The sequence below is a fragment of the Cervus elaphus genome, chromosome 27, assembly GCF_910594005.1.
Source record: "Cervus elaphus chromosome 27, mCerEla1.1, whole genome shotgun sequence".
NCBI classification, from domain to species: domain Eukaryota; kingdom Metazoa; phylum Chordata; class Mammalia; order Artiodactyla; family Cervidae; genus Cervus; species Cervus elaphus.
In genome coordinates, this window is record NC_057841.1 from 40,934,378 (window position 1) to 40,961,153 (window position 26,776).

General features: G+C 40.2%; 1 protein-coding gene across 13 annotated transcripts in view; it reads right to left on the minus strand.

Moving 5' to 3' along the window:
* The window catches only part of DLGAP1 (DLG associated protein 1), a 750,273-nt gene that overhangs the window by 230,805 nt on the left and 492,692 nt on the right, over positions 1-26,776 (minus strand). The window contains exon 1 of one of the 13 annotated variants that reach the window (XM_043888819.1): positions 18,304-18,563. The exons of 11 other annotated variants lie outside the window; for them this stretch is intronic. In XM_043888819.1, the coding sequence (XP_043744754.1) occupies positions 18,304-18,354 (51 nt within the window). In that variant the 5' untranslated portion in view covers positions 18,355-18,563. Of the gene's footprint in view, positions 1-18,303; positions 18,564-26,776 lie in introns of those variants that run through there. One more of the 13 variants, XM_043888822.1, reaches the window with a different exon arrangement.

Genomic DNA, 26,776 nt, shown 5'->3' on the forward strand with positions numbered 1-26,776 from the left:
GTCAGGGAAGCCTGGTATGCTCCCTGAAAAGCATCAGACATGACTTAGCAACTGAACAATCACAACAACAATTCTCAAACATAATATGAGGATAGGAACACGTACTCAGGGACTTACAGTAAGAATAAAGATTATATGAACTTATATATATATATAATAGAGATAATGTCTATTAAGTAAAAACTTATCCTTTGGAATTCAGAAGGTATTTTCATATGGAAGTCATGCAGTAAGTGATGGTTAAGTTCCCATGGGGGGCCAATCCCTACAGCTTATTTAATTCATGATAGGGTTGAACCGTGATGGACTGTGGGATACTTCCAAGGATCTTTTAGCCTGAGGGTGGGAGGGCTTTGGGGTGGGATGGTCAGTGCACTTGGGGGCTCTCAAGAGACCTGTGTGTAAGGGGTGATAGCTCAGTCAACCTTCTCAGAGCAGAACAGAATCACTCGAGATTTCTTTGAAGGAACTGGCACATGGCCTTGTGGATAGCCTGCACATGACCAAGGGTGAAATCTGATGGGCAGGTTGGCAGGCTGGAAACGCATGCCAGATCTGACATTGCTGTCTGCAGGCAGAGTTTCTTCTGCTTCTGAAAAGAATTTCTCTCTTATGCCTTTCACCTGATTAGACGAGGCCCACCTGCACTTTCAGGGGTAAGCTTCTGTCCTTAGTCGACTGATTGTAGATATTAATTCACATAATTCCTTCCCAGTGACACCTTGATTAGCATTTGACTAAATAACTGGGTCCCCAGCCTAGCCAGGTGGACACTCAGAACCAAGCATCACAGGTGGGAATTTGAGTGACAGCTTCTGGGGCAGCGGGTGTGAGATTCCAGGGGCAGACAGGGCCCCGCACCACTGGTTGATAGGCAGGCTGTCTTTAGTCGTGAGCTGTATATGCTTTGTTCATTGTCTAGGAGTTAGTTTGGGTCAAAACCTACAGGTAAGTATCAGCTCCTTGACCAGCTGCTCAGGAGTCCCGCAGAGGTGGTCAAAGCAGAGGGAGCTTCGACTGTGTGGACTTTGCACCCAGTGCTTAGCGGAGCACCTGCCAGTCACGTGAATTTACTTAACAAGCTTTTTAAGGGCAAGGGGGTCATTTGTGATATATTTGTTTCTTGTTGACAAATGTAGAGGAAAAGCTACACATCACACCACACAGAATAAGAGACTTCTGCATTCTGAAAGACCAATGGGACTTCCCTGGCTGTTCAGAGGTTAAGACTCTGAGCCCCCAAAGAGGGGGCATGGGTTTGATCCCTGATTGGGGAGCTAAGATCCCACATGCCTAGTAGGGCAGCCAAAAAAAAAAAAAAAAAAAAAACACAACTCAAGAATTCTATAATGACCTGCCTTCATAAAACAAATGTAGAGCTCACCTAAAAAAACAATTTACCTTAACAACACGCACATACTACTAATGTAACACCATCGCTATATTTTAAACTCACTCATTTACAAATCCGTCTCACCCACTCATTTGTAAGCAACTAGAGAGGAGGGAAGATGTCATTCCTCTGCAGAGACTTTTATTCATGCCTACATTCCAAGTTCCAAGCAGACTACCCAATAAAATAAAAATAAAACAAAAGGAGACAAAATAAAAGTGCTCATGAAGTCTTTGATTATATCACCTGAGTTACACCCGGGTTTTGGATCAGTTGGAATGTAAGTGTGGGAACCTTCATTCCTGGATTCTCCTCTACAAATGGCAGGGAAGCAGTCTGCCATCTGATGTTTGGAGTTGGGGGGCGCTATGCATGCAGGAGCTGGTGGGGGGTGTAGTATCATGGTGGTGGGTTTGGGGGATTGGATTTATAACTAGCATCCAGAAGACAGTCTTTGGTGGACTCCAGGGAGCGGCAGTTGGCTGTTTCTGTGGTCTTCAGGGAACTGCAACCATAGCAGGGTCAATGGAATACTGTTAGACCAAAGAGCTTCATCACCCAACCATGGCAGGACCAGCCAAAAGGACTCACCCTAAAACCGTTGTCTCTCCCGGTATATTCCAAAGCATATTCTGTGGATCACTCATCCATAGAAATGCTCTATGGAAGGGGGTTCCAAGAATGGAGGAGGTTTGGGAGGTGCTCTCTACTTTCCAGTTTTCTTAGAGTTGCCATTCATATTAGCATCTTAAAGATTGCAGTGTGCTCAGTCACTCAGTTGTCCCTTTGTGGTCCCATTGACTGTAGTCCACCTACAGACTGTAGGAAGTGGGTTGCCACTTCCTACTCCAGGGGATCTTCCCAACCCAAGAACTGAACCCACGTCTTATGCATTGCAGATGGATTCTTTACCACTTGCACCAACTGGGAAGCCCAGAAGATTGCAGAATGTCTGCTGATAGGAAAACCTGAGTATATTACTTGGTTTGTCAAATTCAATTCCTTCTCTTCAGACAAACATCTATTCACATCATGCTTTGATAAATGTCATCATTTACAAATGAGGAAACTGAAACCCAAAATGTAAATTATAGTTTATACAGCTAGTAAGTGGCAGAACTGGGCTAGAATTCAGATCTCTTCTCTTGGACCTGTGTGGTTTCAGCCTCGTCATACTGCAACTATTTATCCTCTGAACTCAACAAAATGAGAAAATGATTCATCTTCATGAGTTCTTTTCACAATTTGCAAAACTGTTTTGCTCTTCCTCTATGGATATGCAAAGGACAAAAATGGAGGGTAGCTTCTGTGTGTAGATGGGAAAAATCACAACAAAATGCAGTCTTTGGGAACTTATACTTTTTGTAAAGCTTATGCCATGATTTGTTTCATTCAAAGGAATCTATGCAAACAAAATACAGCAAATAGAGACATGAAGTGGCACTGGCTTATAACAATAGGTACATTGTTATACAAGATCACATGTCATGCACTGAATCATGAGCCTAGACCATGGCAACGTTTTATGATAAAAACTATCATGAGTAAGAATCTTACTCAACATAATGAATGATTTATCTTTGTAGAAAACTCTTTGCTAATGGCACATTCCATGATTCCTTCTATCCCTAAATAGTGACTGGAATTCAGTCTCTAGAATTGCCTCATGTACATACATGGACACAGACCCACATTTCATATTCAACACTGGTGTTTTTCCAATACAGAAGTTGTGAACTCCTATAGACAGTAAAAATGCAGATATGTTTCATTTGAGAAAGACTTTTTTTTTTGAGGGGGTGTCTTTTATTCCCGATCTTTACCTTTTGGGTAATGAGTCAAACTGACCTGATTTGGGTTCTTCAGATAGTCAAGCTTCCTGCTAGTAACAACGCTGGCTCTCTGTAATTCATGTACACCTCATTGCCACTGTATGAGTGGGCACTTCACCTCCCACTCAAGTTTGCAATTGTTTGTGCAGAGGAAAAATTTTTGAATTAATAGAAAAGTGTTAAATTAAGCTCTACTTATGATATTCCATTTGGCAAAAAGTAATTATTTTATTTTTCCCCTTGAGACAGACTTGGACAACTTCCAGAAAACAAAACAAAATACACTCTTTTGTGTCAGGGTGTCCACAGAGAATTTTTTTTTAAAGAGGACATAGTTCTTAAATAAGAAAGAAAATTAAGTGGCTTCCTAGTTTCTCCCCAAACAAGTCAAATATTCCAATATCACTGGAAAAAGTTCCTAACAAGAGAATATTTTGGGGGGCTTGGTGGGACCTTGTGGGGTAGGAAGAGGCAGAAAAGGGAATATTTCTTTTCTTCTTTGGTTCAAAGTGCTTCTAGATATAAATTTTGACCTGATTTCAGTTTTAATACATAATACAGGGCACAGAGGCAATAACCCAGAAGTAGTTTTCCCCATCGGGTGTTTTAGGGATGGCTCTTCGAACAAGAATCACATAAGTAACAATTGATTTTCTGCTCAGTTTTGCAGGAGGTATACTTTTCTTGAATTTTCTATAGAGAAATACACTTATTTGTTTTTATCTACAAAACATCCTTCTTTTGTTCTTATATTATGGAAACAAAAAGGAGACATAAAAATTATGTCTGGGAGGCATTTGGGTATCATGAAATGTTTAAATCAGAACTTTCTAGCATGTGGAGTCAATCATAGTAGAGAGAAACTAGAATCTCTATCCTGCTTCCCGTTTGAAGCATTAACCTAGGCTAATCCAGGAGGATTCAATTAAGATAAAATTTTAATATCTTTCAAGGTACTTGATGAAGAAGGGAATGGAAACCCACTCCAGTATTCTTGCCTGGGAAATCCTTTGGACAGAGGAGCCTGGCAGGCTACAGTCCATGGAGTCACATAGGGTCACACATGACTTAGCAGCTGAGCACAAGGTACTTGAGGATGTGGATTTATGAAAGAGAATTTGGAAAAATTCTATAATTGTATTACTTTAACTCACAATGAAAAATTGACAGCCCATTTCTTGGTTGATGACATAAAGAAAGCACTGACTGAAAGACTGAATGTATAAAAATAATATCTGCAATATCTTCAACTGATGAATTAGTTTAAAGATTAATGGGCAATTCATTATGGCAGCATTTGTAAAAAGTTAAAAGGGTGATAATGAATGACGTTTCTTTCCACGTATTTTTTAATTTAATTTTTATTTTTTATTGGAGGATAGTTGATTTACAATGTTGTGTTAGTTTCAGGTACACAAAGTGATTCTGTTATACACATACATATATCCATTCTTTTTCAGATTCATTTCCCATTTGGTTAATACAGAATGCTGAGCAGAGTTCCCTGTGCTATTATAGAAGGGCCTTGTTGATTATCTATTTTATATATGATAAGTGTGTTTATGTTAATCCCAAACTCCTAATTTTTCTCTTTTCTCCTTTCCCTTTTGGTAATCATAAGTTTATTTTCAAAGTCTGTGAGTCTATTTCTGTCTTGTAATAAGTTCCTTTGTATCATTTTTTTAGATTCTACACATAAATGGTATCATAAGATACTTGGCTTTCTCTGTGTGACTTATTTCACTTAATATGACAATCTCTAGGTCCATTCAGGTTACTGCAAATGGCATTATTTCATTCATTTTTTTTAAATGGCTGAGTAACATGCCATTGTATGTGTGTACCACATCTTCTTTATCCATTCCTCTGTCGATAGACATCCAGGTTGCTTCTGTGTCTTAGCTATTGTAAATAGCACTGTAATGAACATTGGGGTACATGTATCTTTTAGAATTATGGCTTTCTCTGGATATATATGCCCAGGAATAGGATTACTGGGTCATATGGTAGTTCTGTTTGTGGTTTTTTTAAGGAACCTCCATACTGTTCTCCATAGTGGTGTACCAATTTACATTCCCACGAACAATATAAGATTCCCTTTTCTCCACACCCTCTCTAGCATTTATTGTTTGTAGACTTTTTGTTGATGGCCGTTCTGACAGGTGTGACATGATAACCTCATTGTAGTCTTGATTTGCATTTCTCTAAGAATGAGTGACGTGGAGCATCTTTTCATGTGCTTTCTGCCCATGTGTCTTCTTTGGAGAAAAGTCTAGACCTTCTGCCCACTTTTCACTTGGGTTGTTAGTGTTTTTGACAATGAGCTGTTTGTATATTCTGGAGACAGATTAAGGAATTAATCTATGTATGTAAATATGCCAGCTCCTCAACATGTAGAATTTGATCTTCTTGAAGGCAGGGATTTTGTTTTGTCCAATTCTGTATTCTCAATGTCTGGAAGTGTGTCCAGCATACGGTATATGAGCATTAAACGTTTGCTAAATGAATGAACACATCTATGTAATGAAGCATGTCATAACTCCTAACAAAAAAACAGGGTGGATCTCTGTACTAACAGACAAGACCCACATGGTTGGACCTTTGAGCAAGGCGGGTTTGAACTGCATGGATCCACTTATATGTGGATTCTTTTCAATAGTAAATGTTAGAGAACTACATGATTGTGATTTGTTGTTTAGTTGCTAAGTCGTGTCCAACTCTTTTGCAACCCCACGAACTATAGGCTGCCAGGCTCCTCTATCCATGGGATTTCCCAGGCAAGAATACTGGAGTGGTTGCCATTTCCTTCTCCAGGGGATCTTCCTGACCCAGGGATTGAACCCACATCTCCCGCACTGGCAGGCGGATTATTTACCACTGAGCCACCAGGGAAGCCAGATGAGTCCAAAGATCTGGAACCTCAGATATGGAGGGACCACCTAGAGGGAGAGCTGACTATAAATTATATGCAAATCTTCTTCTTCGTGGAGGGTTGGTGCCCCAACCCCCACGCTGTCCAAGGGTCAACTGTATATTTTATAAAGTAGAATGGTCACATGCTGAATAGTATGTGACACACATACATATTCATATATTTTTGAGTTTGAATATCTGTGAGAAATATGAGAAGGAAAATGTTAAAATGATAGTAGTGGTGGTCATCTTTAGGAAGTGGTGGTGGGAGAACAGGGGCTGAAAACAGGGAAACGGGGGCTGACTTTTAACTCTGTACCATTCTGTACTGTTTGTATTTTTCCAGCATTAACCTGTATTAATCTTATTAAAATATGAATTCTGTGGGGAAAACTCCAAACCCACTTTTCTTTAAAAAAATAAAATCTGTGGAAAGACCACAAATTTATAAGCATACAGGTTTGCTTTTTAGAATTTCTGTCATCTTTACATGATCTCAATCTATAGGTTCTATTCCATCACTGGCAAAGATAATCTAAGGAACACGTTTTAACTGGAAATTGAGGAAAACTGAGTAGGAGATCATAAATTAGAATATTTTAAGAACTATTATTAAAGATATTTTGCTTTCCTATTTTTTCAGTTTGGGTTAGAATTTTATACTTAAAGTTAAGAAAATGCACATATAATCATATGCAAAGACCCGTATGTTCTGTATCACTCTGTGCCACTTATTTTCAATGAGATAAAACAGCTTACTTAAAGTTGAATTTCCCCATTGAGTTTAGACGAATCAGCTGTTTATCCAGCAGCACTTTGCTTAAAAATAGATGGGATGACATTTGTGGGTGCTTTTAAAAAATATCCTTTGGAGAAAGAAGCAGAACTCTAATGCCACTTTTACCATTTCCATTACATAAGAAAGGCACATTTTTTTGTTATGAGGACTTCTTGTAACTTATTCTTCTTCCTCACCCATATACTTTTAGAACAAGTAACAATCATTGGATGTATAAGGGCATCTCACCTGAATTTTGTGTTTTAGTGACTGAAATTAATTTAATGGAAACCTTAAATATGGTTAGAAAGAGTTTCTTCTGATTGCATATGGAGATTTCTTTTTTTCATCCTTCTAATTATGGGCTCTCTCATCATTCTTTTATCTGCTAGTTATTGAGCGCCTGCTATGTGACAGGCACTGTGGTTACAAAAATGAACATAAAGATGATTTTGAGTGCATTTCACTTGATCGTATAGACCAATTTAATAATTGTGTATACCAACCTTCCAAAAATAAGAAGTGGTTGTTGTTACCTTAAACCTGCTGTCATATGATTCCACGGAGTCTAGGATAAGCATTAAAATAGGCTGAGCTGAAAATATATTGCCACCCCAAATTTCAAACTGAGTAGATATACAGGAGAACTCTAGTCAATTAAAGTATGAAATACTAAAATCAGTGTTCCAATCTTGGCAGCATTGCTGATGTAGCGAAGGATTAGGACACTGGGAGGAAATGAAACCAAATGCATCCTTTTCCTACCCAGAAAAATATACCTATGTTAGGATCCTATCAACCTTATTTATCTAAAAAATGTACTTTGGGAAACTGCATCTATTAGGTAATGTGAAAGAGGAAATCAGGTCCGTGTGAAGGTGGGGGTGTATGACATCACCAGGTCACATTCTTATTCTCGGTTTTTATGAAGTTTGCTCTGAATTCTCATACAAGTAATGGATTAGATTCTCTTTCTTTCTTTGTCGAGCATTCCCTGACCCTGAGTGCTGTGACATAGACGGCAGGTGAATAGTATCTGCCCGCTGGGGAGGAAAGTCACTTCCACCTGCCTCCTGCTATGTGACTTGAATACCTGGCTCACTCCACTGCTGGCCCGCCACTGGCTCCCGCTCCCAGGCAGCCTGCCGCCAGAGCCATCACGGTGGGCGGTCAGGTTAAGAAGGAGAGAGGGTTCTCAGCCACTCATTCATCCCTGGCCCCTGGGAATCCACCTCTCAGAGTCAGCCTGCCAGATGCACCGTTTCATCACTCCTGTAGTTTCCTTTTCTTAGATTCTGTGAATGCTTTTAATGGTCTGGGTCACCCTCCTCACCAAGTACAGGGATTTTGTATTTTATTCTGAATAGCAAGGTATGGTTCTGAGCACCCTGTGGCATTTGATAAAAGTGATAAATACTAATGATGAACAACTAAGCAGCCTCTGAGGCTCTCGCGGTCCTGAGGCTGGCTACAGGAGAACTCAGAATGAGGGGAAAAATAAGTCAATTTTGAACACAAAGGCAAGATTTAGCCTCTCATTAGATCCAACTGCTCCATGTGAAAAAGTGTGTTAATAAAACAGCAGTGGGATTTTTGAGGGGAGAGGCAAGTGTGTGTGGACTAGGTTTTCAAGATGTGTTTTCCATCTTCCCAATTTGGGGTGTTATGATATAATAGGATTTCGAAATCCAAACCTATGTTATTGTCTTTCTCCTTTCCCTTTTATGTTTAAACCTCTGCTATAATGAATTAGCTCTCCCTTCTCAGTAACTTAGAGTGTTTATTTCTTTTCTATAGAAATGAAGCACTTAGACATAGATGATATTTAAGTCTATTTCCTTTTACGGTCCCTTCAACTCGATTTGTATGTGATTTTTAACTCTGTGTGAATACATTAATTTGGCCAAGCAATGAATACTATTAATATTATATTTCATACAACAGGGCTTCCCTGTTAGCTCAAATGGTAAAGAATCTGCCTGCAATGCAGAAGACCCGGGTTCTATCCCTGGGTCGGGAAGGTCCCCTGGAGAAGGGAATGGCAACCCACTACAGTATTCTTGCCTGGAGAATTCCATGGACAGACCATGGATTCTCAAAGAGTCAGAAATGACTGAGTGACTAACACTTTCACTTTCATCCTCTTCATAAATAAAACTTTCAAAAATTTCAAATTTTTAAAAAATCTTAAGACTTGATTTAGAATTCTGTTTTGAGAAAGCAAAATATCCCAGCTTATAAAAGTCATGTGCAAATATAATACATTTCTTCCTCTCTCTAGATTACTTGGTAGTTTAGAAGAGACAATTAAAAAAAAAAAGACCAGTACATTACTAGTTGATGACATCTAATTTCTTAGTAACTTTAAAATAATATAGATTGGGATGGAGCCATTGAGTTAAAACCACAGAGAGGAGAGAGAGAAGATAGGAACCATATTAGAATAATAGCCAACCGTTTGTGATAAAGTTTCAGCAAGTGGGTAAAACAACTGAGTTTTCCAGAGTAACACGAGAGACTAAAAATATTACTGGTTTACTTGAAGTCATTGAAGAAATATTTAAGAAATATTAAATATTAACTTCAATATTAACTTGAAGTTAATTTAAGTCAATAACTTAAATATTAACTTCAATATTAACTTGAAGAAATATTAAAATGTTAGTTGGTCTCTTTTCAAGGCAATTATTTTAAAGCAGTTCATCAGTTTTAATCATGCTGGCCAGGGTCTTTGAGATGTTAAGAATCAGTCCATTGTGTGGTTTATAAACAAAAAAGACTAGAAATTCTCAGCAGTTGTAAAGCACAGAACTGGGCATGGTTGGTACACATGCTTGTATCGCCTACGATACAATCGCCCACGATTGCCTTGTACAAAAGTGTTCACATTTTACATGTTTGATGCATGAGGGAAGGACAGAATTTTACTTCTCCCCACCATCACCCAATCCGGTAGCAAGCTGCAAGTTTTTCCTGTTCACATGCATGTGTGCATGCTCAGTCACTTCAGCTGTGTCTGACTCTATGTGACCCCATGGACTGCAGTCCATCTGGCTCCTCTCTCCATGGGATTCTCCAGGCAAGAATACCGGGGTGGGTTGCCATGCCCTCCTTCAGGGGATCGTCCCGACCCAGGGATTGAAACTGCGTCTCTTGTGTCTCCTACATTGGCAGGTGTGTTCTTTAGCACTAGCGCCACCTGGGAAGCACCTTTCCTGTTCACACTAGTGAGTAAACTCTTAGAGCTTATTAACTATGCAATTTAAAGTTTACAAAATCCTTTCAAAAGATGTAGAATAAGGATAAAGTAGTTTCTAAGTTAAACTTGAGGCTTGGACATACTACTTGGGCCTTTTGAATTGCTTGCTGTGGGTAGATGCTGTAGATATTTAATCACTTGGTAATTTATTAGTAATGTATTTAATGCCTATAAGATAACTGAATATAATTGATATAATTGAAGTACAGTTGAGCTGGCTCCCCTGGTGGCTTGGTGGTAAAGAATCCGCCTGCTAATGCAGGGTTTGATCCCTGGGTCTGGAAGATCACCTGGAGAAGGAAACGGCAACTCACTCCCATGGACAGAGGAGCCTAATAAGGCTATAGTCCCTGGAGGGTGCAAAAGAGTCTGACATGACTTAGCGACTAAACAACAACAACGTAGCTGAGTTACAATATTGTGTTAGTTTCAGGTGTAGAGCACAGTGATTCAGTATTTTTTCAGATTATACTCCATTTCCAGTTATTATAAGACAATGGGTGTAATTCCCTGTTCTATACAGCATATCCTTGTTGTTTATCTATTTTACATATAGTAGTTTGTATCTGTTAATCCTATACCTCTAATTTATCCCTCGCTCCTTCTCTCTTCCCTTTGGTAACCACAAGTTTTATTTCTATATCTGTGAGTCTATTCATGTATGTTTATTTTACTCAAAATATGAACATGACATTTTGGCTACTGCTCTTACTTTTCATTTTTATTAAAAAGATAGTAGCAGCAATAATAAACAACAGTATTAAAATCATGCATTGAACACATTTCTCTTTTTTAAAAAATTGTGAATTTTACACAATTTTTCCTCAAATCTGAAATATAGCAAGTAGGTAAAAATCTACTTGTGGTTTTTATTATACTTGAAAATAAATCAGTGTACATTTAACATGGTATTTTGTGTTCTCTTTGGACAGCCTATTGCGGTTAAAAAAATCATTGTAGGAGAAAGGCAAATTGATCTGGAAGTCAAGAAAACTTGTTCTGAATTCTAGCTCAGATTTCGAGTTGTTTGAACCATACAACAGACAGCAAGGGGATTAATTAATACCTCTTTTATACAGTTCTGGTGTTATTTCTTCTTATAATTTCTCGTTTTTGAAACAATAGGGTAGAAAACCTTACTTTCTCTAGATGCTGATCCTAGAATTCATGAACTTTATGATTTTCATTACTCCATGATAACTGCCCACTGGATACAATTAATAAATCCACCCACTCATCCATTCACATTTATTTTTTTGTTCTTAAAGCCCCCTCATATACTCTTCTGTGTGTATGCTGTTTTCAGCTTTACTGAGCTAAAACTGATGTATCACATTGTGGTCATTTAAGGAGTATAACCTATTGATTTTATGCACTTACATACTATAAAATGGTGACCAGCATAGCTTTCAGTACGGTGAAAGCTTGTCACATCACTTAAACACCATTTTTTTTTTTTATTTTTGCACTGAGAATGTTTAAAATCTACCCTCTTAGCAACCATTCATATTTATTGAGGGCTTCCTATATGCCAGGCACTATGGGAGCAGAAGATGCAAGTATTAATAGACTTATTTGCCCCCAGGGATCTCAATCTTTATTGGAGAGAAAGGTGGAATTAGTGGGGGGAGGGAAGCAAGAAACACTCAAGTGTGGTTGCAATGAAGTGAAGGCATTGCTGGAAAATACATACTAGAGAGTGCAATGACCACAGAAGCTGCTTCAAGGAGGTCATCCTTGACCTGACACTTGGATGGTGGTCCAGACTGCCAGCTGGGCGCGGGGAGGAGAAGAGGGTGCTACGGGAGAGGAAACAGCATAAGTGGACGCATGGCCTTGAGGAAAGGCAGTGTGTTCTACCGGAAGCACCAGATTACGGACAATACATGGAGAGTTGAGAACTTCACTGCAGACCGAGCCTGTCCGGGTGGGGCCCCTCTGGAGATGTAACTGGAGGCACCGGATCCCCTGCTACTGCTCTCGACTTGGTTTAAAGCGCAGCAGGTCTTTTTCAAAATGCCTTTTTTGGACTGCCGTTTAGTATCAGTAAAGGGCGCTGAGAACAACAGAAAATGGGTCCTTTTGTTTCTGTGGATCTGTTCCAAGTCCACCTTTCTTCCCCCTTTTCAGGGAACTCCCGCAACCATCCGTGCTTTCTTCTGAACCGAACACTCTTTGCTGAGCAGGGCATTCCACCCTCTGCTCCGCACCCTCCCCGCCCACCACATCCCACCCTCGACCACCACTCACCACCTCCATCTCCACAAGACCTCTCTTCTGGGTATGCCTAAAATCCCCACCCGGCCGACACCCTTCCACCTTCTTCTCCTGGCCCTCCTTTAACACAGGCACTGCAGCATCTCCGGCCACATTTCAGGCGCACAGCTAATACTCAGAGGGTCTCCCCACCTCCCTCAGCATGCAGCAGTCTCTGCAATACCCCCTTTCTTTACTGGAGTCGTCTTTCATTTCCCGAAGTATCACCACTGTATTAGTTTCCTGTGGCTGCTGTATCAAATGACACACACTCGGTGGCTTCAAACAGCTCACATTTCTTCTCTGACACTTCCGGAGGTCAGAAGTCCACACTGATTTACTTGGCTGAAATCAAGCTATCAGCAGCCCTGAGCTCCCTCTGGAAGTCCTAGGCAAAGGGTCCATGTCCTTGTCTCACCCACCTTCCCTCCACTTGAAAACCAACAGCCCAGCATCTTCAAATCTCTGTTTCAGTGGTCACGTGGCCTTCCTCTGCGGTCAAGTCTCTATCTGTTTCCCTCTTACAAGGACCCTTGTAAGTTCCCTTGAGGGGAATGGAGTCCTCTCATTATTATCATGCATTATTATCCATTATTCCAGGGTAATCTTCCCATCCCAAGATCCTTAGCATAGTTGCACCTGCAAAGTCACATTTGCCATCAACAGTCACATTCACAATTTTCTAGGGTGAGGGTGGACTATATTCAGGGCCATTTTTCCATATACACCCTCCACCCTGCCCTAACCACCGACACGACCAACGTGGGAGAGGACTTACTCTGTGCCAGGAAGACATTTTATGAGCTGGGCACCATTATTATCTATTTAACAGAATAGGAAACTGAAGCACAGAAAAGTCAAATGACATCTCAAGTCCACATAGATAGAGAAATAGTAGAAAGAGCCTCAAACTGAGCTCCATCAGTCTTGAAAGCCTCTGCCCCTCACATGACAATGTATTATTGTCCCTTCACTTTTGGGACCGTGTGTGTCTGTATGTTGGTTTGGATTCCCAGGACCCTGAAGACAATCACAGCAGACACAAAATGGATCATTGCCCAGAAGTTGTATACGCCCCTTCTCGAGTTGCACTTCTAGCGACTTCTCCCGCAGAGAGCAGCGCTGATGAAGTGGGTGGGTGGTAAAAGCAGCAGTCTGCTGCCCCTTGAAAGGCCAGTGGAAGCCCCCTAAGTAGTCTGACGTCAAGCCATGACTGATGAACGTTGAGATATAACTGGGCTCAGGCAAAAGCGCTGTGGAAAGAGTAATCACAGAGCAGGACCAGGAGAAAAATTTGTGTTGAAAAGGACAATGGAAATGCAGCAGAAATGTGAGACCCAGTGACTCTCACCATGGAGAGAGCAAGAAAGGCAGAAAACTCCAGCCAGCACTAAAGCTGGAGAAGAAAGAATACAGCACAAAGGAAGGTACTTTCAGGTTAACAATGATGGAAAAATACACTCGGGATGGACCAGGGGAGGTTAGGAAGCAAATGAACAGGCAGGCAGTGAAAAAGCAAGGGTTTTTCTACCATTTGCCATTCATTTTCTGTTTCTGGACATTTATTAGATTTTCTCTGAAAACTTGACTCCTTTATTTCAAGAATCTTTACCTATCACTTAAGCCACAGATTCCCAGTCACATTATCATCATCCACTACAGCTTAATTACAATTGTTGTACGGTTTTTTGCTTACCACTGTTTATTCTTTATCTTTCCCTATTGTTATGATTAACTTACTTGATGGGCAACTTTTTTGAGGATTTGCCTCAAATATGCTCTGTGAGTGATATATTCTCTGAATCCTTACTTAAGTGCTAATGTCTTCTCTTGTTGTTGTGGTTTAGTTGCTCAGTTGTATCTGGTTTCTTTTTCAACCCTTTGGACTGTAGCCCACCAGTCTCCTCTGTCCATGGGATTTTCTGGGCAAGAATATTGGAATGGTTTGCCATTTCCTTCTCCAGGTAGCTATTCATTTTTAAGACTAAATTTTATTTCCCCTACTCTAAGGCAGCAAGGGGCCATGTGGTGGATAGAAAGAGCTGGCTCCAGGAGTCAAACAGACTGGAGGGGACCATTCATTAGCATTAGTGTTACTCAGGGCAACTTGAGCCTCAGTTCTCCTGTTTACAAAATGGGAATAAGAACGTGAAGATTAAAGAATGCATATGAAAGGCATTGGCAGAATACTTTGCAGGAATGAGTAACAAAGAATCCTTGCTTTCAGTTTCTATAACCTCATCAGAACAAAAGTTAATGAAGTCATTCAGGAGGCCAAGTTTCCATTCATGCATTCGGATAGAATTTCCTTTGGGCTTGTTTGTGGCCATGACTATGAATAAGAGACCAGATATCTACCATCATGGAATTGATCGGCTAGTGGAATAGTCAACTCTATGTAAGACATGAAAAGGAAATAACAGATAGGTGAGAATTATGGAGAGATATTGGACTCAACTATGGACAGTCACAGAGGACTTCCTGGAGGAAGAGACATCTCAGCCAAGACTAAAAGGTTGAAAAGGGCTAAGTACAGAAGAGAGGAGTTTGGGGTGAGTGGATACAAGAGATAAAATAGGAAGAAGCTCATGGAAAGGCCCTGAGAAGGAGAGAACGGAACCCAGGAGAAAATGAAAAGTACATCAGTGTGTCTGAAATGCAGAGTGGACATAGGGAGTGTTGAGAAGTTAGGCTGTGGAGGAAAAAGGTTCCCCTTTATGTCACACCCTGTAAGTCATGGTAAGAAGTCTGGACTCTACCATTGGGAGTATGGAGGACCCATTGAAGGATTTAGTAAGTAAAAGATTTACTGATTCTATTTGTATTTTAGAAATGTCATTTGGACTCTAGTACATAGAATGAATTGGATTAAAGGAAACCTAGAGGCTGGAAGACCACGTAGGAGTTATTTATACTAATCTAGGAGAGAAACTATGGTGATTCAATGGGGCAGCAGCTGATGAAGGGATGAAGAGAAGTGAATAGAAATAGAATCTATTAGACTTGGTGATATTCCCACCCCTTCATTCATCCATCTGACTAACTCTTAGGAGTCTACCTTAAGTGATATGAGGGGAGGTAGAGGGGAAAGTGAAGGTTTTCCCCTCTCTTTCTGGGTTGGAAAAAAGGGGTGGACAGTTGTCCCATTTATAAGAGTAGGAAATGCAGGTTAAGGAGGCCAGTTTTATTTTATTTTTTATTTTTTTATTTTTTTAGGAGGCCAGTTTTAGAGATGCTCTTTCGCGCTTACCTTTGTGGCTTCTTCCCAGGTGGCTCAATGGTAAAGAATCTGCCTGTCAATGCAGGAGTCGCAGGTTCTATCCCTGGGTTGAGAACATCCCTGGAGCAGGAAATGGCCACCCATTCCAGTATTCTTGCCTGGAGAATGCCATGGACAGAGGAGCCTGGTGGGCTACAGTCCACAGGATCACAAAGAGCTGGACATGACTGATCATGCACACATGCACACACCTTACTTTCGTAATGCAGATGGTCTGCCAGTGTGTGTGCATCAATGAGGTAACCTTAGTGATATTAACCAAGTCTAGCGATATTCCAGTTCTCTCTCATCTTTGCTCCTCCTCCACTTAATTCTGATTGTCCCCAAGAATGGGCTTCACGTGTATTTGGGAACAAATCTGTCTGCCGCCTTCTGCTCAAGCCTCCTTGCCATGTGCCAGGAACTTGTTAGGATGGTGGGCCATCTGTGACCGTGCTGCTGCCTCAGTTACCACTGTCCTCAGCGGACGGCTGCCCTGTGGTCTGTGCTGTGTGTGTGGTGGGGGGTGGGGGGTGGGGCGCGAAGGCACAGTTTCTGCTTTCTCTAGATTTTCTCCATTAATTAACTAACCCAGGGAGTTAATGTGTGAGTCTGTAGGTAACACCCGCCTTCATCTGGCATCACTCAGAGTGCCTGAAAGGACTAGGAACTTTGCATTTCACGTTGAAGGGTGAGTGGTAAACATTGTAGACAAAAAGAATCATGAAGAGGATGCTGGTCAAAAACCTTGCATTTGAAATCATCAGGTTGGCTTTAGGTAGTAGTACTGGATAAAAAGTCACGCTGGTATCAAAGTTTTCTTACTGTACAAATGACAGAAAATAGACAGCCACTTTGTGGTTATCAAAGTTTTCTAGGTTGTTTCTTCCAACTTTCCAAAGGACACAATGCAACTCATAGGCTCTGGACCGATGATGCTGGGGAGAAGGGAACTAGCAGGGGGGAAACACCATAAATAAAGAAACAATAAAAGTGCAGGGGACAGTCAAGGATGGTCTGGAGTGATGAGGTATGAGAGAGAAATTGGGGAAAGAGGGAAAGAAAATGAACACCTCCCAAACCCCAAAGAGCCCGCCATATTTGACCTTCCAACCGAGTCCCGCACGCAGAGAAGAGCCGTGAAATTGAACATATTTTAAAACCTTGAAGTATGACTAGGTAACATATGTTCTTGAAAATGAGCTGTGGTAGACTCAAATGCTACACTCCTACTTCTCATAGGTTTACTAAAGTAGAGGTTTTTTTCCCAGAGAAATGTCTAAAATTTGTAGGTGGAACAAGGGGGACATGTAAATGGAACTCAGTCTTTAGTAGTGGCTGGTCCTTGTCTGTATACTTAGCACCCATTTACACTTCTAGGAAAAACAGATACTGCGAACAATTTAGAGGATGGGGAGAAGAAAAATTCTTCCTTTTCTATAAGAGCCTGATTGCAATGTTTAAAGATTTCCGTGAAACAAAAATATCTGGTGGCACAGCTCGTTTCCCACGCAGAAAAACAAAATGGGAAGGTCAGGTAGGAAGAAGAGAACCATTTCCTTTCCATGTCTCCAAAATTTCCCACATACTTGGCTGTTTTGAATAGATCTTCTGAAATATCTTTTGAGGTCACCTACTTTGAGAGAATAGAGGCTCTGGTTTTCAGGTGACACAGCAGTGAGCCCAGAAAACAGAAATCACGTTTTTCATTTTTGTCGTTCTTAAGAGAAAAGAAAAGATGGTAATTTCTTCCCCATCTTGCTAAGCTTTTGCTAGTCTCAGGGATTTGTGCTCCGATCTGCCTAAAATAAAAATCCTTGTGTTAAACCCTGAGAAGCTAGATCACAAAAAAGAAAACCCAACCTAGTAATTGTTTTATCACTTTCAGTTTTTAAGATAGAGTAGCTAAGGTAGCCATGAAAATCTCACAGGGATCTGATGGTTTTTTATCCCCTGAACTTCATGGGACAAACAAGTACATTTTCCACACGAACAGAAATCCTTGCAGTTCCGGTAAGTCAAGAAAGTAATAAGGAAAATGCACATTACCGGCAGGCTGCTGTTTTAAAAACACAATCTCACCAAATAAAACTCACCTAAACCGGAGCTGTGGAATAATTTTAGCAATTGAAAATTACTACCTTCTCTAGGATAACATGTACTTAGAAATGAAATGACTCATAAACCAACATGATGTATGTATTCTGCTTTCCTTAGAGCATATTCAACGTTAATTTACAACACATCACGCTAAATACATTCAGTCACCAGGGCTGCAATCATTTTATCTGTCTTTGCTGTATCTACCTACATGGCTCTTTAGCTAAATTCACTTTGCACTACAGATGATAACACTATTATTACACAGATGCTGTTCTTACTAAAAAGCTAGATTTCTCCCTCAGCCCCTCCAGTACCATAAGCAACCAAATCAAAGGAAAAGGTACGCTGGGGGGTACTCTGTATTAAACTGCTCATCCCAAATTCACAGACATTGTGAAACATGAAAGTAACTCCAGCACGTTAAAAGAAAAATTATGGATTTTAGCACAGGAGGCAAACACAGAGACTATTTATCTTGTTTTCCATAGCCCAGAATTGCCCTTAGCTTACCTTATTAGCTGAAATGCCAAACAGAATGTCTTTATGGAAAAGCAAGTTCATTATTCATCTCAGCTTTGATTAGGTCTAAAGCAGCAGAGAACATTTAGCTTCTCCCTGTGATTTGCCGATGCAAAGTGGGTGAGTAAGGCAGTAAACACAGAACTTGGGAGGTGGGGAGTGGATGGCTCACAACTCCAGACTCAAAACTTTGCATTTTCATTCATATGAAGATACTTAATGAAATCAGATCTTATCACCAGAGAAGAACACTGAAGTGACTTCTTAGCGGAGATGTTTTTTTAAGCCCATGCACTTTGGCAGAGCAGTTGCAATTATCATGACCTGCCTGTTCACTGTCCCAACAAAATTACCTTGCTGTCCATCTTTAGCTTGGTGGAATCTGGGGCTATTGATTCACTTTGCAGTACGTCAGTGGATTATATATATTTTTTGTCAAGGAGAAATCTATGTGGGGGACTGATCTCTGCAATTTTCTTTAAAAAAACAAAACAAAACAAAACTTGCTTGTCTGACCCATGATGGAAATATAGATGCATTTCACAATTTTGATGTTAGGTGTACAGATACACACAACATTGTCTTGGATGCAATGACAGAGATATTAGGGGTCCAGGAGTAAACCATCAATAGACATCTGTCCTTAGGACATAAAATTCTCTTTTAGGGAAAAGTCCTATTCCTTAACAATTCATTAATTTTCTTCAAATGAATTAAACATCTTTTAGAAAGCACTGGGCAAATACTTTTTATTTTCTAAAAAATGACTTCTGTAGAAAACATCCCAGAAGAACCTTATTTAGTGTAAGTGTTCCATTTCCAGCTGGGCAGAGGAGCTGTTGCAGCTTCCCCTTTCAAGTGTTTTGCTTCACAGAACTTGAGCAGTCTCATCTATTAAAATCCAGCTTTACCAAGTAAAACGTGCAACCACAACAGTGAGACAAGTCCTGGGTAATCAATAGATAAGGAGAGCGTTACTGAGCAAAGCAATGTCAGCCTTAAAGACTTTTTAGACCTTTCTTGACTTCGTCACCACACAAAATCAAGCCTCCATTCTCCTCTCCTGAATAAATGAGAGCATGGCTGCTTCTAATGAGAGATGGTAAAGAAAAAGCAATAATGACAGATTTGCAAAATGTTAAACACAGAGTTACTGAATGACTCAGCAATTCTGCTCTTAGGTGTATACTTGAGAGAAATGAAAACACGTGTTCACACAGAAAGCTGTACACAGATGTTCACAGCATCATTGCTGACAAGAGCCTCAAAACGGAAACAGTTTTAATCCATCAGTTGATGAATGGATATAAAAATGTGATAGAGCCATACAGTGGAATGTTATTTTAGTATTAAAAACAAAGTATTGGCACATGCTATAACATGGATGAATCCTGAAAACAGTTTGCTGATTCAAAGAAGCTGGTCACAGAAGATCACATAGTATATGATCCCATTTATAAGAAACTTCCAGAAGAGGCAGAATTTATAGACAGAAAGTAGCTCAGTGGTTGCCCTGGGCTTGGGGGCAGTATACTAGCAAGGGGATACAAATAGGCACCGGGTCTCTTACTGGGGTGCTGAAAATGTTCTTCTATTAGGTGGTGGTGATGTTTACACAACTCTGTGAATATACTAGAGCCACTCAGTTGTATATTTTAAATAGGTGTATTTTATTTTTGCAAATACTATCTCAAACTATTTAGGTTTGCAAATGCTATCTCAACATATATGCTGAGTGCCAAAGAATTGATGCTTTCAAATTGTGGTGCTGGAGAAGACTCCTGAGAGTCCCTTGGAAGAAAGTGCCGGGGAAATACCAATAACTTCAGACATGCAGATGACACCACCCTTATGGCAGAAAACAAAAAGGAACTAAAGAGCCTCTTGATGAAAGTGAAAGAGGAGAGTGAAAAAACTGGCTTAAAACTCAACATTCAAAAAACAAAGATCATGGCATCTGGTCCCATCACTTCATGGCAAATCAATGGGGAAACAATGGAAACAGTGACAGACTTTATTTTTTTGGGCTCCAAAATCACTGCAGATGGTGACTGCAGCCATGAAATTAAAAGATGCTTGCTCCTTGGAAGAAAAGCTATGACCAACCTAGACAGCATATTAAAAAGCAGAGACATTACTTTGCCAACAAAGGTCTGTCTAGTCAAAGCTATGGTTTTTCCAGCAGTCATGGATGGATGTAAGAGTTGGACCGTAAAGAAAGCTGAGCACCGAAGAATTGATGCTTTTGAACTGTGGTGTTGGAGAAGACTCTTGAGAGTCCCTTGGACTAAAAGGAGATCAAACCAGTCCATCCTAAAGGAAATCAGTCCTGAATATTCATTGGAATAACTGATGCTGAAGCTGAAGTTCCAGTTCTTTGGCCACCTGTTGCAAAGAACTGACTCATTTGAAAAGACCCTGATGCTAGGAAAGATAGAAGGCAGGAGGAGAAGGGGATGACAGATGATGAGATGGTGGCATGGCATCACTGACGCGATGGACATGAGTTTGAGCAAGCTCCAGGAGCTGAAGTACAGGAAAGCCTGGCATGCTGCAGTCTGTGGGGTCACAAAGAACTGGATAGGACTGAGCAACTGAACTGAACTGGACAGGACAGCAAGGAGATCAAGCCAGTCAATCCTAAAGGAAATCAACTCTGAATATTCATTGGATGACTATTCATTCATCACTCTTTCTCATTATCTAATCAAAAACAAGTCTCCCCCTGATGCAAAAGCTGAATCTCCAATACTTTGGTCACCTGATGTGAGGAGCCGACTCTTGAAAAAGACCTTGATGCTGGGAAAGATTGAAGGCAGGAGGAAATGAGGGTGGCAGAAGATGAGATGGTTAGATAGCATCACCAACTCAATGGGCATGAATTTGGGCAAACTCCAGGAGATAGTGAAGGACAGGGGAGCCTGGCATGCTGCAATCCATGGGGTCACAAAGAGTTGGACACAACTTAGTGTCTAAACAACAACAAAATAAATTAATACAATTATTAATTATGACAATTACAAGAATTTGTTATACATAATAAATTCTGTTATATATAATAGACAACATTCTATTGTATGGAATTTATCATATATAACAAAGATGGGGAAAATGTAAAGATAACCTCAAACTTGGAAAATCCATGAGGACTCATGGGATGTAGACCTATCTAAAGAACCTTGTGTGCTGGTGTTTCATCAAAGCTAATTTTCAATAAGAAAAAAAAATCCCAAATCTCAGTGAGAGCAAGAGGAAGAAGAGGAGAAGGATAGAGAAGGAAGATGGGGAGAAAGAGGAAGGAAGGGACTTGTTTTGATTAGATAATGAGAAAGGGCAGATGATTTAAGAAGGAAACTAGGATCAGCAAACCTTAATTCTGATGATATAATAGCACAAGATCAAGATGAGAACAAAAGAAGAAGGCCTTTAAAAGAGACCAAAAGAATTGAACAAGGAGGGTTTTGAAATGCTCAGATGAAAGGACCTTGTTTCTAGAATGAGAGATGGGTTCGCAATCAAGGGAGAATATAGATAAGTGATGAGCCTCCACAAGAATTGTATCGAGTGCTGAAGCCCAGAATGAAATGAAGTTTGAATTAAATAATAGAATAAAAAAGCCAGGGACAGTTAAAAAAAAAAAAAAGCCCTTTTAAAAAGCATGTGAAAAAAAAAAAAGCATATGAATTGGAACAAATAGAAGAATAAGGACAATCCCAAGACTTGGTCCAGATGGTGTAATGTGAGCAGATGATGATGAAGGAGGAGGAAGGGGAGAGGAGCAGAGGGGAGGAGGAGGAGGAGGAGGAGGAGGGCTGAACATCAAACTCTCAAACTTTACCATTTTCTCTATCAGAGAAAAGGATCTTCAAATTGGAAAGGTTAGAAGAAGAAGCACGATGAAGAGAAATCTGAATTCCAGGAAAACCTCTTGTATGCAGATGACTCATACATTTATATTTTCAAAACTAAAAATATAGTTGCCATATGATCCCACAATCCCACTCCTGAGCATATATCCAGAGGAAACTATAATTCAAGAAGATACATGCATTGCAGTGTTCATTGCAGCAGTATTTACAATAGCCAAGACACAGAAGCAACCTAAATGTCTGATGACAGAGGAATGGATAAAGAAGATGTGGTGTATACATATATATATATATATATATTGGGTTGGCCAAAAAGTTCATTTAAATCATCTGTAAGATGTTATAGACAGACCTGAAGGAACTTTTTGGCCAACCCATACAAGGGATTATTACTTAGCCATTAAAAAGAATGAAATAACACCATTAAAAGCAACATGGATGGACCTAGAGATTATTATACTAAGTGACGTAAGTCAGATGGGGAAACTATCCACCTCCCTCAATATCGCTGTCACCATCCTAGTCCCAGTCACTATTTTCTTTCACCTGAAATGTTATACTTAGTTTTTAACTGGTTCTCTTTATCTTTTCTTCTCATTGAAAAGATAAATGAAGATAACTTTATTTATCTTTTCATTTCCTCTAAAGAGATGTTTTCAGAAGGCAAAGTGGATACCATCTTTGCCTACACCTGCCCTCCTACAGACACAAGCAAGGATGTAAAGATTCAAATTTTAAACACAACCTCTAGGACCCCACTAAAAGAGTCCTACATGACTTCCCAGACTCATTTGGTACAATTTGGGTGACCTAACCAGACTAGATTTATTTTTAACCCTTTTGTTTCTTCCTGTCTTTGCCTGATCCCCCTGGTTCATTGTCTAATTGGCTAAGTCTTCCTTCAGGTCCAATCCCACTGCTTCCTAGGGTATGTGTCTCCATATTTCTTAAGTAAATCTGCTATCACAGTATTATAGCCTCCTTTGTAGGTACTGAGCAAAGTGATCGCTTGGAATAGGCTTTTATGAGCAGAGGGTTTGTTCGGAAGTTGCTTGGGCTACTACACTCTTGGCATCTTTAAAGACATCTGCTTAGGTTGTCTCTTAGTTTTAAACTCACTATGGGGAATTGCCAGAGAAAGATGAAGATGGACAAGTCTTCTGAATCTTCCAAAAGACAATAGCTTGATGGGCTTGAGTTGACAAAGCAACAGCATCTAGAACAGGCTGTTAGAGGAAGATCTTTGAGCAGGAAAAGAAGCAGCCTGGGTTTATGAAGGAGCAGTAGGCTAAGCTGACTCCGTTTTATTTTTGAAGATTAACTTGGTTGAAAGGTAAACACACACCCTGAACTTCCTTATGCAAAGTTATCTGTATTAAAAAACAAACAAACAAGAGGAATTGGGATAGGAGCAATGACACACACACACTATCATGTATAAAACACATAACTAGTGGGAAGCTGCTTTATAGCACCGGGAGCTCAGCTTGGTGCTCTGTGATGATTTAGAGGGGTGGGGTGGGGGGCTGGCAGGAGAGAGGCTCAAGAGGGAGGTGATCCATGTATACATATAATGGATTCATTTTGCTCTGCAGCAGAAACTAACACGATATTGTAAAGCAATTATCCTCCAAGTAAAAAAAATAAATAACAAACAGCAACAAGAAAACCCCCAGAAAATGATCAGCTACAAAAGTGGAAAAGAAAAAAAAAAAAAAAGGAGGGAAATATTTTTAAATGTTAAGAGGACTGGTTTCCACTGAATTTTCTCACTTCTAGTCCTGGAGTCCATTCCAAACAACAAAAACAATAACACAATGAAATAAAGGGAAATACCCACAAATCACATTTTCAGCAAAACCAGCAGAACATCCACAAACTCCCAAAGTCGCATCAGGCAGAGAGCCAAGGAGGGAAGGGATAGTCACGTGGCCGGTAAATGCGAGGTGTGAAGGGGCCCCAGCCGTAGTAGAGCTCAGAAAGCTCTGTCATATACACACTCCCCTGAAGTGAGGACTTCGGTTTAAGAGTAATGCACTGTGGAAAGGCTGCAACTAATATGGGTGGTGGAGGGTGAATGGGCAAATCTCACTAAAGGCCAGAAAAATTCTTTCTAAAAATGACTATCATTTCTGTCCCCATGTGATTGGCAACCTGTGAAGTCATCCATGAAGTGACTGAGGGAGAAACAAACTGAGGTTTGTCTGAGAGTCACAGGATGTGTGAGTCCACAGATGCATCATATTATATAGACACAGACAAAGAAAACAAATGTATGGACACCAAGGCGAGAAAGGGAAGGGTGAGATAAATTGGGAGAGTGGGATTGACATATATACACTACTAAGTATTAAAAAAGATAACTGATGAGAACCTACTGGATAGCACAGGGGAAAAAAAGAAGGTACAGTCCATTTGTTGGACATAAACATTAAGTTAACTTTAAAAATGCATCCCAATAGACATTAGGTGCAGACAAATACTGTTTGATTCCACTTGTATGAAAGGACTTCCTGGTGGCTCAGATGGTTAAGAATCTGCCTGCAATGCAAGGGCCGGGGTTTGATCCCTGAGTTGGGAAGATCCCCTGGAGAAGGAAATGGCAACCCACTCCGGTATTTTTGCCTGGAGAATCCCATGGACAGAGGAGTCTGGTGGGCTACAGTTCATGGGGTTGCAGAGTTGGACACGACTGAGCAACTAACATTTTCACAGAATAGTCAAATTCATAGAGCCAGGAAGCACAATGATGGATGCCAGGGCCCAGTGTGGGGGGAGGGAGAATGGGGCATTAGTGTTCAGCGGGGACAGAGTTTCAGTTTACGAAGGTGAAACATTCAGGAGATGGATGATGGTGAGAGTTGCACAACAATGTGAGGGTACCTGGTGCCACTGAACTGTGCATTGAATACGGTTAAAATAGTATGTTTTATATTATGTGACTTTTACCACACTCAAACACACTTTTTTAAAAAGAAGCAATTTATAACTGTAGCAACAGCAAAGGAAGCCCTTGATTCATGAATGCTTGGAAAATGAGTGCCTGACTTCTTCTGAGTCTCTTAAACTCACTGAAATAAGAGTAACATGAAAGGAATATGCGTGTAGGTCCTATAGGGGATATGGAAAACAGCAGCCACAAATTTCTTGTAAATAATAAAAATGCACTGGGAAAATATGTTGCCACAAGGAAGATTAAAAGCATAACCCAAAATCAAGACAGTAACTCATGAAGCAGTTACAGCAGCTGTAAAGGAAGACCACAGAGCAGAATTATAAACTTGGGCAAAAAAGTGAGAAAATGAAGGTTGCTGGTAGACACTTAGAGGATGTGAGATAGGTACTGAACTGCCTAATTGAAGGAAAGGAAGGTAAATAAAGGGACATAAAAAACTAAATAAAAAGAGCAAAGAAATGGTACAGGGATAAAAAGATAAAGACAGATTAGAGAAACAAGGCAATATAGCCAGTGCAATATAGCCGGGCTTCCCCGGTGGCATTAGTGGTTAAGAATTCACCTTCCAAAGCAGGAGACACAAGAGACGTGGGTTTAGTCCCTGGGTCAGGAAGATCCCCTGGAGAAGGAAGTGGCAACCCACTCCAGTATTCTTGCCTGGAGAATCCCACAGAGAGAAGAGCCTGACGGGCTACAGTCCATGGGGTCACAAAGAGTCAGATAGGATTGAGCGACTGAGTACCCACACACACACATACATAACTGTGATTCTGAAAAAAAGTCAAAGCAATGAAATAGAATAATTATCTTAAAATATAATGCAAGAGAGCTTTTCTGAAATAAAAGTTTTCAGCCTATTGAATAAAAGGTAAACATTTTATCAGTGAGAAGTCATTTAGAATGGTCAATGGCAAGAAATACCTCAGAAAAAGTTTTGGAAAGAATCCCTTTGGCAGCTGGGCAAAAAGATAAAATGAGGTTAGGGAGAGAAAAGGAGGTTGATGCCAGGCTTACCTGCAGCATTGGGAAGAGATCAAGCCAAGAAAGCAGGAATCAGTGATTTTCTATCTAGTTAAGTTCTCCTTCCAATGTGAAGACTCAAGAAAAAGAGCTTTCGACATCCCAGGATTTGGGTATTTTCAGAAAAATATTATCAAAGAACCAGTGACCAACAGCTCCATGTTTATTGCAGCTGTATTCCCAACAGTCAAGACATGGATGCAACCTAAATGTTCATCAATGGATGGATGGATAAAGAAGATGTTATATATATATTTATATCACAGGATGTTCATAACATGGTACAAAAATACCCAAATGAACTTTCTGGCCAACCCATTTTAGAAAAGGCAGAGGAATTAGAGATCAAATTGCCAACATCTGCTGGATCATCGAAAAAGCAAGAGAGTTCCAGAAAACATCTATTTCTGCTTTATTGACTATGCCAAAGCCTTTGACAGTGTGGATCACAATAAACTGTGGAAAATTCTGAAAGAGATGGGAATACCAGACCACCTGACCCACCTCTTGAGAAACCTGTATGCAGGTCAGGAAGCAACAGTTAGAACTGGACATGGAACAACAGACTGGTTCCAAATAGGAAAAGGAGTACATCAAGGCTGTATATTGTCACCCTGCT